The sequence below is a fragment of the Portunus trituberculatus genome, chromosome 10 (genome assembly GCF_017591435.1).
Source record: "Portunus trituberculatus isolate SZX2019 chromosome 10, ASM1759143v1, whole genome shotgun sequence".
NCBI lineage: Eukaryota > Metazoa > Arthropoda > Malacostraca > Decapoda > Portunidae > Portunus > Portunus trituberculatus.
Window position 1 is genome coordinate 1,151,583 of NC_059264.1, and position 15,000 is coordinate 1,166,582.

General features: G+C 37.3%; 1 protein-coding gene across 1 annotated transcript in view; it reads right to left on the reverse strand.

The window, feature by feature from the left end:
- Positions 1-12,948: 12,948 nt before the first annotated feature.
- The window catches only part of LOC123501830 (ionotropic receptor 93a-like), a 70,089-nt gene continuing 68,037 nt past the window's right edge, over positions 12,949-15,000 (reverse strand). Inside the window, exons 14-15 of the mRNA XM_045250858.1 lie at positions 14,835-14,985; positions 12,949-13,180 (exon numbers count right to left, since the gene is read on the reverse strand). Of these exons, the coding sequence (XP_045106793.1) occupies positions 12,949-13,180; positions 14,835-14,985 (383 nt within the window). The remainder of the gene's footprint in view (positions 13,181-14,834; positions 14,986-15,000) is intronic.

Genomic DNA, 15,000 nt, shown 5'->3' on the forward strand with positions numbered 1-15,000 from the left:
GGCTTCTCTGTTACATCCTTGCCAACTTAATAGGCAGTACTGGGTTCGATTCCTATGCGTGGCCTGTTCCTTTAATCACCCACACACACACACACACACACACACACACACACACACACACACACACACACACACACACACACACACACAATTATTAAAATGTCATTAATTTCAAGTATAAATTTTGAAAGGGTCTCATTAATGATTAAATAAGAAAAATAGGAAAAGAAGAACATATTTTTAATGAAAGTACACACACACACACACACACACACACACACACACACACACACACACACACACACACACACACACACACGTTATTTGTAAAGACTGTTGATGTTTTTGTGATCCTAAATTTACAAACAAGATGAGAATGAAAGGGAAGAGAAGAGAAAGGAAAGGAAGGGAGGGAAGGGAAGGGAAGAGAAGAGAAGAGAAGGGAAGGGAAAGGGAAGGGAAGAAACAAACATAAGAGACAGAGAGAAGGAAAACAGGGAAAGAAACTGGAGAGAGAGAGAGAGAGAGAGAGAGAGAGAGAGAGAGAGAGAGAGAGAGAGAGAGAGAGAGAGAGGAAAAAGGAAAGAAATAGAAAACAGGAGGAAATTAAGGAAAGGGAGAGTATAAGAAGAAAGAGAAAGGAAACAATAGGATGAATAAATGAAAACAAAGGAAGATGAAAGGAAAATAATGGAAAATGTGAAAAGGAATTGAAAAAAGACAGAAAAGGGGAGATCAAGGAGGGAAAGAAAGGAGGAGAAAGGAACGAAGGAAGAGAAACAAGGAGAAATTGAGGAGGAGGAGGAGGAGGAGGAGGAGGAGGAGGAGGAGGAGGAGGAGGAGGAGGAGGAATGAGAGAGGGAGATAAGGAAGACGTATATGAATGAATTGAAACAGAGAGAGAGAGAGAGAGAGAGAGAGAGAGAGAGAGAGAGAGAGAGAGAGAGAGAGAGAGAGTGTGTGTGTGTGTGTGTGTAGCTTTCAGCGTGTAATAATGGACACACACACACACACACACACACACACACACACACACACACACACACACACACACACACACACACACACACACACACACACACACACACACACACACTCTCTCTCTCTCTCTCTCTCTCTCTCTCTCTCTCTCTCTGAAGCCTCATTACTCGGCGTTAGGTAACCGGCGTGTCGTCTTAATGAAGTACTAATGATTCACTCGTGAGGAGCAACGAAGCACACAGTGAAGCCTTGCGAGCTGCTTCAGACGTGTGTGTCGTGTATTCGAACTCTGCACCACTCTAAACCGTGTCAAGAGTCGCGAACCACTCACACACGCACTCACACACACACACACACACACACACTCTCTCTCTCTCTCTCTCTCTCTCTCTCTCTCTCTTGAATTCTGTGGCGTTTTTTTTTGTTGTTTCTCTTTCTCTTTCATTTTTTCTCTCTCTCTTTCTTTCTCTCTCTCTCTCTCTCATCTTTGTCTTTTTTTTCTTTGTTTCTTCCTCTCCTTAGCGTATTTTGTGTGTTCTTTTCTTCTTTTCTCTCTTCCTTTCTTTCGTTATTTTGTTTTATGTTTCCTATTCTCTATTCTTGTTTTTGTTTCCATTTTTATCACTTGTTTTTTTTTTCCTCTACATTTTTTTCTCATTAATCTGTGAGTTTGTTTATTTTCGTTTCATTTTACAAGTCATTAAGTTTTTTTTTTCTATTTTCATTATTTCCATCAATCATTCACTATTTTTTTTTTCATTATTCATTATATTGTCTACTCCTTATTTTTTTTTTTTTATTATTCATTTCCTCAAGTTAATTATCTTCGTATATTTCTTTTCATACCTTTCGTTTTTTTTTTTTTATTTCTATTTATTTCCTTTTTTTATTATGTCAATTTTTATCTCGCTTTATTCACTTTTCATTCTATTTACATCATTTATCATTCATTATTTCATCTATTTAACTATTTTGTTTCATATTTTTCGTTTTTTTTTATTTTCATCAATTTTATATTTTTAGGTTAAATTTCAATATATGCTTCCTTTTTTCCATTTTTCCTCTATTTTATTTCCCTTATTTATTATATTCATCATGTTTTCCTTTCCATTATTTTAATTTTTACTTTTTTTTCTATTCTTAATCTGTTAATAATATTTTTTCCCTCACTAATTTCAGTAACTTTTTATTTTTATACCATTTATCTTTTCTTTCTTTTCTCTATTTTTCATTTTTTTTCCCGTTTTCTTATTTCACATCCTGTCTATCAAAATTTTTTCTTAAGCTATTCATATATTTTTTTTCCTCAATCCTTTTTAATGATTTCACTAACTTTATTTTCACTCATTCATCTCTTTTTTTTTTTATTATTTTTCAGAGTGATCAATAAGTTTCAATCTTTTTCTAACATTCTTCTCTTTCTTGAGCTATTAATATTTTTTTTTCTCAACTTTTTCTCTTCCTTCTTATTGGGTGTCTCTTTAAGGAGGTTGTTATTACCAAGTGGTTTCTTTCATCTCCTTAACACCTGTATCTTCTTCTTCCTCCTCCTCCTCCTCCTCCTCCTCCTCCTCCTCCTCCTCCTCTTTCTTTCTTTCTTCTGCTTCGTTTTTCTTCCTGGTCTTCTTCTCTTCCTTTGGTTATCTCTTCTCGTCTCTCATATTCTGGGTGGGTACTTTCGTTTCTTCTTCTTCTTCTTCTTCTTCTTCTTCTTTTTCTTCTTTTTTTCTTTTTCTTTTTTTTCTTTTTTCTTTTCTTCTTCTTCTTCTTTTCTTCTTTCTTCTTCTTCTTCTTCTTCTTCTTCTTCTTCTTCTTCTTCTTCTTCTTCTTCTTCTTCTTCTTCTTCCTTCTCCTTCTTCCTTTTTCCTCCTCCTCCTCCTCCTCCTCCTCCTCCTCTTGTTCTCTAATCTTCTTCTTCTTCTTCTTCTTCTTCTTCTTCTTCTTCTTCTTCTTCTTCTTCTTCTTCTTCTTCTTCTTCTTCTTCTTCTTCTTCTTCTTCTTCTTCTTCTTCTTCTTCTTCTTCTTCTTCTTCTTCTTCTTCTTCTTCTTCTTCTTCTTACTCCTTAGGTCATCGTTCTCTTTTATGCTGTTCAGTCCTCTCCTCCTCCTCCTCCTCCTCCTCCTCCTCCTCCTCCTCCTCCTCCTCCTCGTGGTGTTATTGTAAGCTGACATGAGTTAATGGCTAATTGACAAAGTTTTCATCAAAGTATAAACATTTTTTGCCTCTCGTTGTAATGATGCAAACTTTCCCGCGTGTATCGCCGTCACGGGAGTGGTGTGGGTTATCATCTTCTTTCTTCTTTTTTTTTTATATTTTTTTTATTATTTTTTTCCGTCGTTTCGTTCTTTTTTCTTTTTCTTATTTTCTTTTTCTTTCGTCGTGCGTTTTATTTCTATTTTTTTCTTCTTGTTTTTGTTATTTTTCTTATTTCTTCCTTGTTTTTTTTTCTTTTCTTTTTTTCTACACCCTTATTATTATTATTATTATTTTATTTTTCTCTCTCTCTCTCTCTCTCTCTCTCTCTCTCTCTCTCTCTCTCTCTCTCTCTCTCTCTCTCTCTCTCTCTCTCTTTACAGTGGTTTGTTACCCCTTCCCTTGAGTGTCCAGGTGTTGTAGCTAATTAGGAGCAGGTGAGAAGGCTGCAGGTAGAAAGGATGAGAGGCGCTGGTAAATGTTTGTTGTTTACCTGTTGACGGAGAGAGAGAGAGAGAGAGAGAGAGAGAGAGAGAGAGAGAGTTGTTTTTTATTTCCTTTTTTTTTTTGTTTGGTTGCCTTTGTTTCTTTTTTTCTTGTTTTATGTCTTGTTGTTGTTTCTTTGGGTTTTTTCTTTTCTTTTATTTCTTGTTCATGTTTTTTTTCTTGCTTACTTCTTCTTTATTCATTTCCTTATTATTATCATCATCGTTATCATTATTATTATTATTTTCATTATCATTATTATTATTATCTTATTATTAGTATCAGTAGTAGTAGTAGTAGTAGTAGTAGTAGTAGTAGTAGTAGTAGTAGTAGTTGTAGTAGTATCCTCATTATTATCATTATTATCATTACTACTATCATTATTATTATCATTATCATTATTATTATCATTATTATCATCATTATCATCATTATCATTATTATTATTATTATTATTATCATCATCATCATCATCATCTCTATTATTACCATTGCTATCATTTCCTAATTACCACCACCACCACCACCACCACCAACTACTAAGTAAACTACACACACACACACACACACCAAAAGATGAATAACAGCACTGCCCAAATCTCTCATCCCCCACCCCCCCTGTTTCAAGGACACACAACAATACTAGCGTTTCCTGCATTCATGATCAAAGCATTAGCGAGAGACTGACTGACTGACTGACTGACCGGAGCGAGACTGGTTAGCAATATTCACTGATAGAGAAGAGGAAGTGTTTGTGTGTAGTTCTGCAGACACACTGATGGAAATGAACGTGTCTGGGTTACTGATACGTGGAAGATATAAGGGACACAGATACATGATAAAGATGTGAGAGAGAACAAAATGAGAAAAATGATAAAAAAAAAAGAGTAAGAAGAGAAATAGAGAAAGTAAAAAAAAAAAAAAGGAGAGAAGAAAGAGAGGAAGAGAAAAAAAAATGAGAAACACAGATACGTGATAAAGATACGAGAGAGAGCAAAGATAAGAAAAAATAAGAAAAAGATCAAGAAGAAAGGAAAGAGAAATAAGAAATAGAAGAAGAGAGAAGAAAGAGAGGAAGAGAAAAAAGAAAGAGAAACATATGCATGAGAGACACAGATACGTGAGAGAGAGAGAGAGAGAGAGAGAGAGAGAGAGAGAGAGAGAGAGAGAGAGAGAGAGAGAGAGAGAGAGAGAGAGAGAGAGAGAGAGACAAAAATAGAAAATAAGAAAATAAGGAAGAGAAGAAGAATATTAGAGAGAAGAAGGAGAGGAAGAGAGATAAAAAGAAGGAATAGAAGAAGGAAAGAAGGAAAAAAACAAAAAATTAGAGAAAAAAAAAAGGAGGAGAGAGAGAGAGAGAGAGAGAGAGAGAGAGAGAGAGAGAGAGAGAGAGAGTCGTTGGTATGTTGGTTTGTAGATAAATGAAAGAATGCATGTAGTATTGATTAATTGAAAAAACTACTTATAAATAGACAAACTTGAATGAAAGAGAGAGAGAGAGATGGTGCATAAAGACATAGAGGAATAAAGACTACATGCCACACAGTTACAGATGAGAAAGCGTGTAAATGAATAAATAGATTGACAGATAAATAGACAGAAACACAACAGAAAAATAGAAAAAAATGGATATATAGATTGATAGACACATAGACTCTTTACTGACAACAAAACTTTTAAAAATGCATAAGAAAAAAGATGTTTTGGCAAAAATATAACTGGTTTAATTACACGCACACACATACATACATACATACATACAAAGGCAGATAGATTAGATAAAAGCAAAATAGAGATAGATATGTAGATTGATAAATACTTACATACTTTATTGATAAAACCTTCATAAATAAAGTAAAGATATAACTAGTACAAAATACACACACATACACACATACATACATACATAGACAGATGAAATAGATAGATAAAAACAAAATAGAAATAGACCGATATGTAGATTGATAGATACTTACAAAACCTTAAAAAAAAAAATACATAAGGTAAAAATATAACTAGGTCAAATACACAAACATACATACATATATACATACATACATACATACATATATAGAATCTACATGTCATTACCATTAAACTGATCCCGCTAACACTGACAAACCTAGCACAACACACATCAATTTTCCTTTGTTAATGCACCGCCAGTACACCAAACATAACTCACAGCTTCCCAATGCTTCAAATATCTAGCACAACAACAAAAGAATCCTAAATCTTTCCCTTCACGCCTACTATGTTCAAACCAGATTACCAACACACACACACACACACACACACACACACACACACACACACACACACACACACACACACACACACACACACAGACACAGACACACACAAATACTGATACGATTTCTATTCATTTGAAGCACCACAAAACTTGATCAAATGTTTAGTGTGTTTGTGCGGCCACACCTGAGAGTCGGGAGTGCCGGTGCATGGGCGGTACAATGGCGGAATGGTGGAGAGTTCCTGATTGGTTGAAATGAAAGGGAAGCCAGCACTGTGATGATATGGTGCTGGTGAAGTGGTGGTGATGCCGGATGTGGATGTAAGGGTTGGTGAACTGGTGATGAACTGGTGATGATTCTAAGGTGATTTTTTACTCCTCGGTCTGTTCTGACAGCTTAATCTAATCTGTCTTAATGTGACTTTAACTTAACTTAACTTAATCTAATCTAATCAAATTTTAATGAACCTAAGTTATGTTTATTTACCTACTTGCTTACTTAATCACTCACTCACTCACTCACTCACTCACTCACTCCTTTCTTTCCTCTTCTTCCTTCCTTCCTTTCATTCATTCACTCATTCCCTCCTTCCCTTCCTTCCTTCCTTCTTCCCTCCCTCCCTCCCTCCCTCCCTCCCTCTCTCCCACCCTCTTCCCCTTCCTTCCACCGTCCCTCCCTTCTCCCTCACTCCGTCTTTACCTTATCTAACTTCTCACATTACCAAAGCGTACAAGGAATCGGGAAGAGCTAAGGTGGCAGTGAAAGTTTGCTGCCTCCTCGCCAAGTACCGGGTATTTGAATCACTAGGGAGACTTCGAAGGGTAGGTTGTCATAGGTGGGGAAAATAAAGGAAAAGTAGATGACTAGTGAGATTTATGTTGGGATTGTCATGTAAGGCTCGTGGTTTGTTTGAATTTTGTTTTGATTTTTTGTCTTGGTTTGTTTTGATGTCTTACTCTCTTTTTGTGTGGTGGTTTTGAGTTGTTCTTGTTCTTGTTCTGTTTTTTTATTGTTATTTGCTGGTTTGTTTTGTTTTGTTTCTGTTTTGTTTTGATGTGAGTTTTTTGTTGTTTTGTCTTCCTGTCTTGTTGTGTGGTTGTTTTGGTTGTTTTTCTTCTTTTATTTTTATTTTATTATTATTTGCTGGTTTGTTTTGATTTTGTCTTGTTTCTGTTTTGTTTTGTCTTCCTATGTTGTTGTTGTGTAGTTGTTTCTTGCAGGTTTTCTTGTTCACTATTTTAATCGCCCACATAAATTTCAAAAGCTGTATAAAATCACCTCTTCAGTACTGGGACGTATTTTTACCTTGAGATATGTGTACGATTAGACCATTTCATTGACATTAGGAAGTGTCTATGGAGGTCAGAAGATTAATGGCCACAGTCTTCACTATTTCAACCCCTCACATAAATTTCTAAAGCCATATAAAACCACCAAACAATAACCAGAATGAATATGGAAAAACACACGTCATGGTACAGAAATGGTTAATGGTGTAGAAATCTTATTAAACTCTCAGTAGAATCACAAAAACACATGTAGAAATTATGTAGCAGTGGAGGTGAGGTCAGAAGTAGAACACAGGTCAGAGAAGCAACAGGGCGAAAAATAAAGCCATGAAAGCGGATATTTGTTGTCGAGGGAGGGACTCTAGCGTTGAATGTTTTGCGCAGCGGTAAGTAAACGGAGTGTAGCACATCGACAGGCTTTTGTGGTGCTCTGGGCGACTCGTGCTCTTAAAGTTGCCAGTTCGAAGCCCCGTCAATGTGTGTCGGTGGTCCGTAGATAGCTTAGTGGGAATGGAAATAGCGGGAATGGTGGAATTTGAGTAGCTAGGAGAGAGGTTTGGGAATGATCTGTTGGTGGTTGATTTGTTGGTGGTGGTAGAAGTTGGTGGTGGTGTTGGTGTTGTTAATGTTATCTGTTTTCTCCTTTTTCTTTTTTTTCTTTTTTCTTTTTCTTTTTCTTTTTCTTTTTCTTTTTCTTCTTCTTCTTCTTCTTCTTTTTTTTTTTTTTTTTTTTTTTCTTCTTCTTCTTCTTCTTCTTCTTCTTCTTCTTCTTCTTCTTCTTCTTCTTCTTCTTCTTCTTCTTCTTCTTCTTCTTCTTCTTCTTCGTCGTCTTCTTCGTATTCTTATTCTTATTCTTCTACAAATATTTCTTCTACATCTTCTTTTTCTTCTTCTTCTTCTTCTACTACTTCTTCTTTTCCTCATCTTCCTCTTCCTCTTCCTCTCCCTCTTCCTCTCCCTCTTCCTCTCCTTCCCCTCTTCCTCTCCCTCTTCTTCTCCCTCCTCCTCTTTCTCTTCCTCTTCCTCTTAAACTTCTACTTCTACCACCACTCTCGCCTTGACCCTCAACAAAGAAAATGACAAATGAACGCAAACAGACCAGCTCTTACAGCAGAAAAAGAATGAGACAAAGTGGAAGAGAGGGTGAAGACATGCACTTAGTAGTACCAGAGGAGCAGTTAGCGGCAGAAGATGGCCAGAGATCCAACCCAAGGGCGATGAGATAGGAGCTGGGGGCTATGGAATGAGATGGTCTGCCGGAGTACTTAGAGAAATGACTTGTGGTGGTGTGAGTTGTTGTGGTTGACTAGTTTCTCAGTGCATGGGTGAATAGATGGACCGAAGGATGATTGATTGGGTTTGACTGATATTGTTTGATTGACTGTTGGTTAGCTAGAGTGGTAGATAAGTGGGTAAGTAGAGAGGCAGAAAATTGATGTATAAGTTATGGAGATATGGATAGACAGATTGAGATAGATATATGGATGGATAGATAGATAGATAGATACATGCATACATACATAGATAGATAAATAGATACAGATAGGTAGATAAACAAATAAATAGATAAATAAATAGATAAATAGATAGATAAATAGGCAGATAGATAGATAGACAAATAGATAGATAGATAGATAAAAAGATACACTCAGACTTAACTAGACAGCCATGTAGATAAACTAATAGTAAACTTTGAAAAACATAATGAACAAATAAACTAATAAATAAAAAATACACGGGTTTGAAAGATTTATTGTTTTATGATTACAATATTTCAGTAATAAATGTCGAGAGAGAGAGAGAGAGAGAGAGAGAGAGAGAGAGAGAGAGAGAGAGAGAGAAAGTATTTATCGTCTTTCTTTTCTTTCTTTCTTCGTTTTGTTCTTTATCATATAAGTGAACTGACAGATGGACAGGATTATTGACAATGAACGAATGAATGTATGAAATTAATTGTTTGAAAATGAAAATTATAATAAAAAGCTTCATTATTTTTCCTGGTTGGTGGTAAAAATAATCATAATAATAGTCAACGTTTTTAATCTTTGTGCTCATTAATTAAATAGAACAAAAATAGGGAAAGGATATTACTCTCTCTCTCTCTCTCTCTCTCTCTCTCTCTCTCTCTCTCTCTCTCTCTCTCTCTCTCTCTCTCTCTCTCTCTCTCTCTCTCTCTCTCTCTCGTATCCCTTCTTCCCTTCACACCCTCGCTTAAAGAAGTAAGAACAAGAACAATAAAAGGAGGAGGAGGAGGAGGAGGAGGAGGAGGAGGAGGAGGAGGAGGAGGAGGAGGAGGAGGAGGAGGAGGAGGAGGAGGAGGAGGAGGAGGAGGAGGAGGAGGAGGAGGAGGAGGAGGAGGAGGAGGAGGAGGAGGAGGAGGAGGAGGAGGAGGAGGAGGAGGAGGAGGAGGAGGAGGAGGAGGAGGAGGAGGAGGAGGAGGAGGAGGAGGAGGAGAGACTTGCTTCTAAAAATGAAAAGGGATGTTGCTCGCTCTCTCTCTCTCTCTCTCTCTCTCTCTCTCTCTCTCTCTCTCTCTCTCTCTCTCTCTCTCTCTCTCTCTCTCTCTCTCTCTCGAAATTAAAGATATCTCAATTTTCTCACAATTTTTCAAGTCTTATTTATTTTTTATTTTTATTTTTTTTATCGTGTTTACATTTTGTTACACTCTTTTCAAACTTTTTGTGGATTCTAGATATTTTTATTATTTTTATTTATTCTTGCTTTATTTCCCCCTCCTCTTCTTTATTTCCATGTTTTTTTGTTTTGTTTTTTTTTCGATTTCGTTTCGTGTTTTTTTTTATAACTGTTTTTTAATTCGTGAGTGTCTATTGCTTCCGTGTTTCCTGGGGTTTTTTTTTTCTTCTTACCTCTCTCTCTCTCTTTTTTATTTTCTCCTTTATTTCTTTTTTCCTCTTTCCAGACTCCTTCCTAGTGTTTGTGTGTGTGTGTGTGTGTGTGCGTTTGTGTTTTTCTTCCTACATATTTTTCTCCTTATTTTTCCCATTTTCCCTTTGTTACCTCTCAATTATCATGATTATATTTGTATTTTTACCTTAAATTTCCGTGTGTGTGTGTGTGTGTGTGTGTGTGTGTGTGTGTGTGTGTGTGTGTGTGTGTGTGTGTGAGTTCATCAGTCTGCCATTATATTTTAACTAGAGGGGAAATATTTTTATAAGAGAGAATGGGAAAACATCAATGAGATTTTGAATTAATGGCTCCAATCTTCCAATTCCCAGTTGTAGCATTAAAAGACGCCATTAAATTTAATACTCGGTAATGGTTTTCAACTCTAAATGTACTGTTATGTCACCAAGACGTTTACCTGTGAACCTTCGTAACTCTCTCTCTCTCTCTCTCTCTCTCTCTCTCTCTCTCTCTCTCTCTCTCTCTCTCTCTCTCTCTCTCTCTCTCTCTCTCTCTCTCTCTCTCTCTCTCTCCATACATTTCTTTTTTGTTGAGTGTCACGTCTAGATACATGATTCACCTCTTAGCAGGCTTGTCAAGGAGGAAGAGGAGGAGGAGGAGGTGCTGAAGGAGGAAGAGGAGAAGAAGGAGGAGGAAGATATGATGAGTGGCATTGAGTTTCATGTTCGTCCCTTGTGAGTCTCTCTCTCTCTCTCTCTCTCTCTCTCTCTCTCTCTCTCTCTCTCTCTCTCTCTCTCTCTCTCTCTCTCTCTCTCATTAAGGAGGAAAAGGAAACTGTCCCGTTTTATAGAAATTTTCCTTCCTTTTCTCAGTTTTCATTTCTTCCCATGGAGTTCATTAGGAGAGAGAGAGAGAGAGAGAGAGAGAGAGAGAGAGAGAGAGAGAGAGAGAGAGAGAGAGAGACACACACACTTGAAATGAACACACACACACACACACACACACACACACACACACACACACACACACACACACACACACACACACACACACACACCTAAGAATAACGATCCATTCCCTTAATTCTGCGGCTCACGAAGGTAATCTAGGTAGCGGCTTTGCTAATTGCTCCCCATCTCAGATTTCCTCCTACGTAAACTGGGAGAGGCGTGGTGGTGGTGGTGGTGGTGATGGTGGTGGTGATGGTGGTGGTGGTGGTGGTGGTGGTGGTGGTAGCAGTTTTTTTTTTTTCGTGATTATTCGAGGTGATGGTGGTTTTTGTAGTGGTGGTGGTGGTGGTGGTGGTGGTGGTGGTGGTTGTGGTGGCGGTAATAATGATAGTAGTAGATGTAGTTCGTGTTTTTTTTATTTTATTTTTTTTTTAGCGCTACTAACTTATGGTAAAGGAGGTTTGTAGTAGTAGTAGTAGTAGTAGTAGTAGTAGTCGTAGTAGTAGTAGTGGTAGTAGCAAAAGGTAATGTAGTAGGAGCAGTAGTAGTTGTAGTAGTAGTAGTAGTAGTAATAGTAGTATTTTTAGTAGTCGGACTTGACATTATTCCATTCCACAACTAGGATTGAATAAAACACATATTCAATCCATGTACGTATATATTCTCTACTTACGTTTTATATCACTGCAAAAAAAAGAAAAAAGAAAAAAGAAAAAAAGTGAGAAAAAAACAAACACAAATATCTATGAACAAAAAAAAAAAAAACAGAAAACGCAAAAAAAAAAACAAGAAAAAGAAAATATCCCTCACAAAAAAAAAGAAAAGGAAAAAAAAAATGGAAAAAAAGACAACACCACGAGATCTCAATACCAGCCACCCTTGAACTCTGCCACTAATCAAGAAACAGATCAGTAGACACTTAACAACTCCTCACAGACCCGCGACTCTGCCTGCCTGCCACTCGAGTCAAAACACGATAAAAGTGCGTACAAGATTCCCTTACGTAATGAAACACGCTTGGCTGAACATGAGAGACTGGAGTTGTTACCGGCAGGAATTTAATCATGTAGCTTTGAGTGTGTTGATGTGAGGTGCTACGTTAACGGAATCGGAAGGAGTAGTAGGCAAAAACTAGCTGTGCAGGGTTGAGTCGTGTGGAAAAGAGGAAAGGCTTGACGTGAATGTTGTGAGAGGACTAATTCAAGGAAAGTGAAACCGTAACAGCTTGAAAAATAAGAAACCACAAACCTTACAAGAAAAACGGAAGAAAATAATGAAAACTTGCAAAAAAGAGGAAAAGAAAAACGAAATCATTAATAAAAGGAAAAGCAAGGAAGAAAATAGCAAGAAAAATATGTAAAACTGCAATAAAGAAAAGACTAACAAAATAAAGAAAAACGAAAATTCAAAAACACAAAAAGAAAAACAAGAAAAAAAGTAAGAAAAATTCTGGAAAGCAATAAAAACACAAAACACAAAAAAAGAGGAAGAAAAAAAAAACAAAATCACCGCAAAAAAAGAAAAACAAGAAAGAAAAAGGCAAAGAAAACCTGGAAAACTACAATAAAATAAAAAAAAATAAAAAAGGTGTAGAAAAAGAAAAACTTAATCATTAACACCAAAAAAAAAAAAAGAAACTGAGAAAAAAAAAACTTAGAAAACCACCAATAAAAAAAAAACACAAAACAAATATAAGAAAAAAAGAAAAAGAAGAAAAACGAAAAATGAAAACCACACAAAAGGAGAAAACAAACAAAGAAAAAAAAGTAAGAAAAATAAAACAAGAAAATGACAATAAAAAGAAAAAAAAACGGAAAAAAAACACCAGATATAAATAAAACAAATAAATCCATCCACACAAAAAAAAATAGAAAAAAACACGAAAAAAATCACGTTTATCCACTTGACACACTCCAATCATCACCCCATCACAGCCGCACAAGGTCGCAAGAGGAGCAGAGAGCCAGCAGCACCTCCAGTACGAGAGACAAGGCGCTGAGACCGAAGCCAAATAGGAGAACATAGAAGCAGGATTGTGTCATTACGAGGTTCATCTTCCCTTGCTCCCTTGTCCTCAGCCCGTGCGCCGCCAGACAGCGTGACACGTAGAAGCGAGACTTGATATGTTCCAAAAGGCCATAAAAACGCAGCGACTTCAACCTGGAGGAGGCGCAGAAGGAGGAGGTGATGAAGAAGGCTTTGTAGGAGGAGGAGGAGAAAGAGGAGGAGGTGGTTTAGTGGTGTCTGTACGAATAGGAATGAAAAGAAAGACATAAAAAAGTGGATAAAGAAAGGATGAAGGAGCAGAAGACGATGAAGAAGAAGAAGAACGAGGAGGAGGAGGAGGAGGAGGAACAAGAGGAGGAAGAGGAGGATATGAAGATAAATGAAAGGAAAGGGGGAAAAACGAGTAAAAAAACGATGACAAGGAAGTGAAAGAAGACACTGATAAAGAGTGAAGAGAAGTAAAAGGAGGAGGAGGAGGAGGAGGAGGAGGAGGAGGAGGAGGAGGAATGTTCATCTCGATATAAGGGCGGAAGATGAGTCTCTGCAAGGACTTTTGATGAGGAAGAGGAGAGGAAGAAAGAGGAGGAGGAGGAGGAGGAGGAGGAGGAGGAGGAGGAGGAGGAGGAGGAGGAGGAATAGTAGGGAGTAGGAAAAATGGAGAAAAAGGAAAAGTTTTTCATAGATGCTCAAATTGCAGAAAAGAGAGAGAGAGAGAGAGAGAGAGAGAGAGAGAGAGAGAGAGAGAGAGAGAGAGAGAGAGAGGGCGAGGAAGAAGCAACAAATCACATCCATGCCGTTTATTGCTTCTCTCTCTCTCTCTCTCTCTCTCTCTCTCTCTCTCTCTCTCTCTCACACACACACACACACACACCTGTAATTACTGTGAGTTACTGCCCCACCACCTCAAAACTCACCTCCAATTAGCTAATTAGTGTAATTTAAGTTAACTGCCTCGACTGTAACTTACTTCAACGTCTTGTTATTGCAGACTGTTACAATAATAATAATAATAATAATAATAATAATAATAATAATAATAATAGTAATAATAGTTTTTCATGTTATATCGTGCTGTTCTTGATCTTGTTCTTATTCTTCTCTTTATTCTATGTTCTAGAGAGAGAGAGAGAGAGAGAGAGAGAGAGAGAGAGAGAGAGAGAGAGAGAGAGAGAGAGAGAGAGAGCAAATCCTTCTCCTTATAATGAAAATATAGTTTTTTTTTAATCTCATATAGAATGTTTGTGTTCTTTATTTTTTTTTTTTCTTTGTTTTTCTTTGTTTTTCTTAACGCGAACAAAATCTTTTCTCTCTCTATCTCTCTTTCTTTCCTTATCTCTTGTATCTCTTCGCTTAAGCGTGAGAAAGAGGATGACTGCACACTAATCCTCTCTCTCTCTCTCTCTCTCTCTCTCTCTCTCTCTCTCTCTCTTGTGTGTATCTGTGTTTTGTCTTTATTTCTTCTTTCCTTTCAAGTTTTTTTTTCCAGACACATTTTCTTTCTTTTTCATTTTTAATCTTATTTTTTGTAGGATTTTCTTTTTTCTAGTATTTTTTGTGAGTTTGTGTAAATATTTTCCTCTTCAGTTTATCCTCTCTCTCTCTCCCCCTTTTTTTTTCTTTTCATCCTCCTTCCCTATTTCTCTTTTTTATCCCCTTTCTCTTTTTTTCTATCAATAAAACAAAAAACAATAACAACAACACATACAAAGACACACAGACCAACCCAACCCGGACGGGCGAATATAAACTCACGTATCGCCCAGCCAGACCTCAGTGCAATGCTAGAGGTGGAGGGGAACGCACGTACGATTGGGAGATCCTGCCATGGACTGGGGAGTTACGAGGGAAGGGCCACGCGTCCAGCCCTCCCGCCACGCTCTGTCTTGATCTGTAGAAACGACACCGCTGGCCCTCTATCTCGTGATCCAGAGAGCGACCGAAGGCTGAGCTGAGGGTGTCTGTGAGAGAGAGAG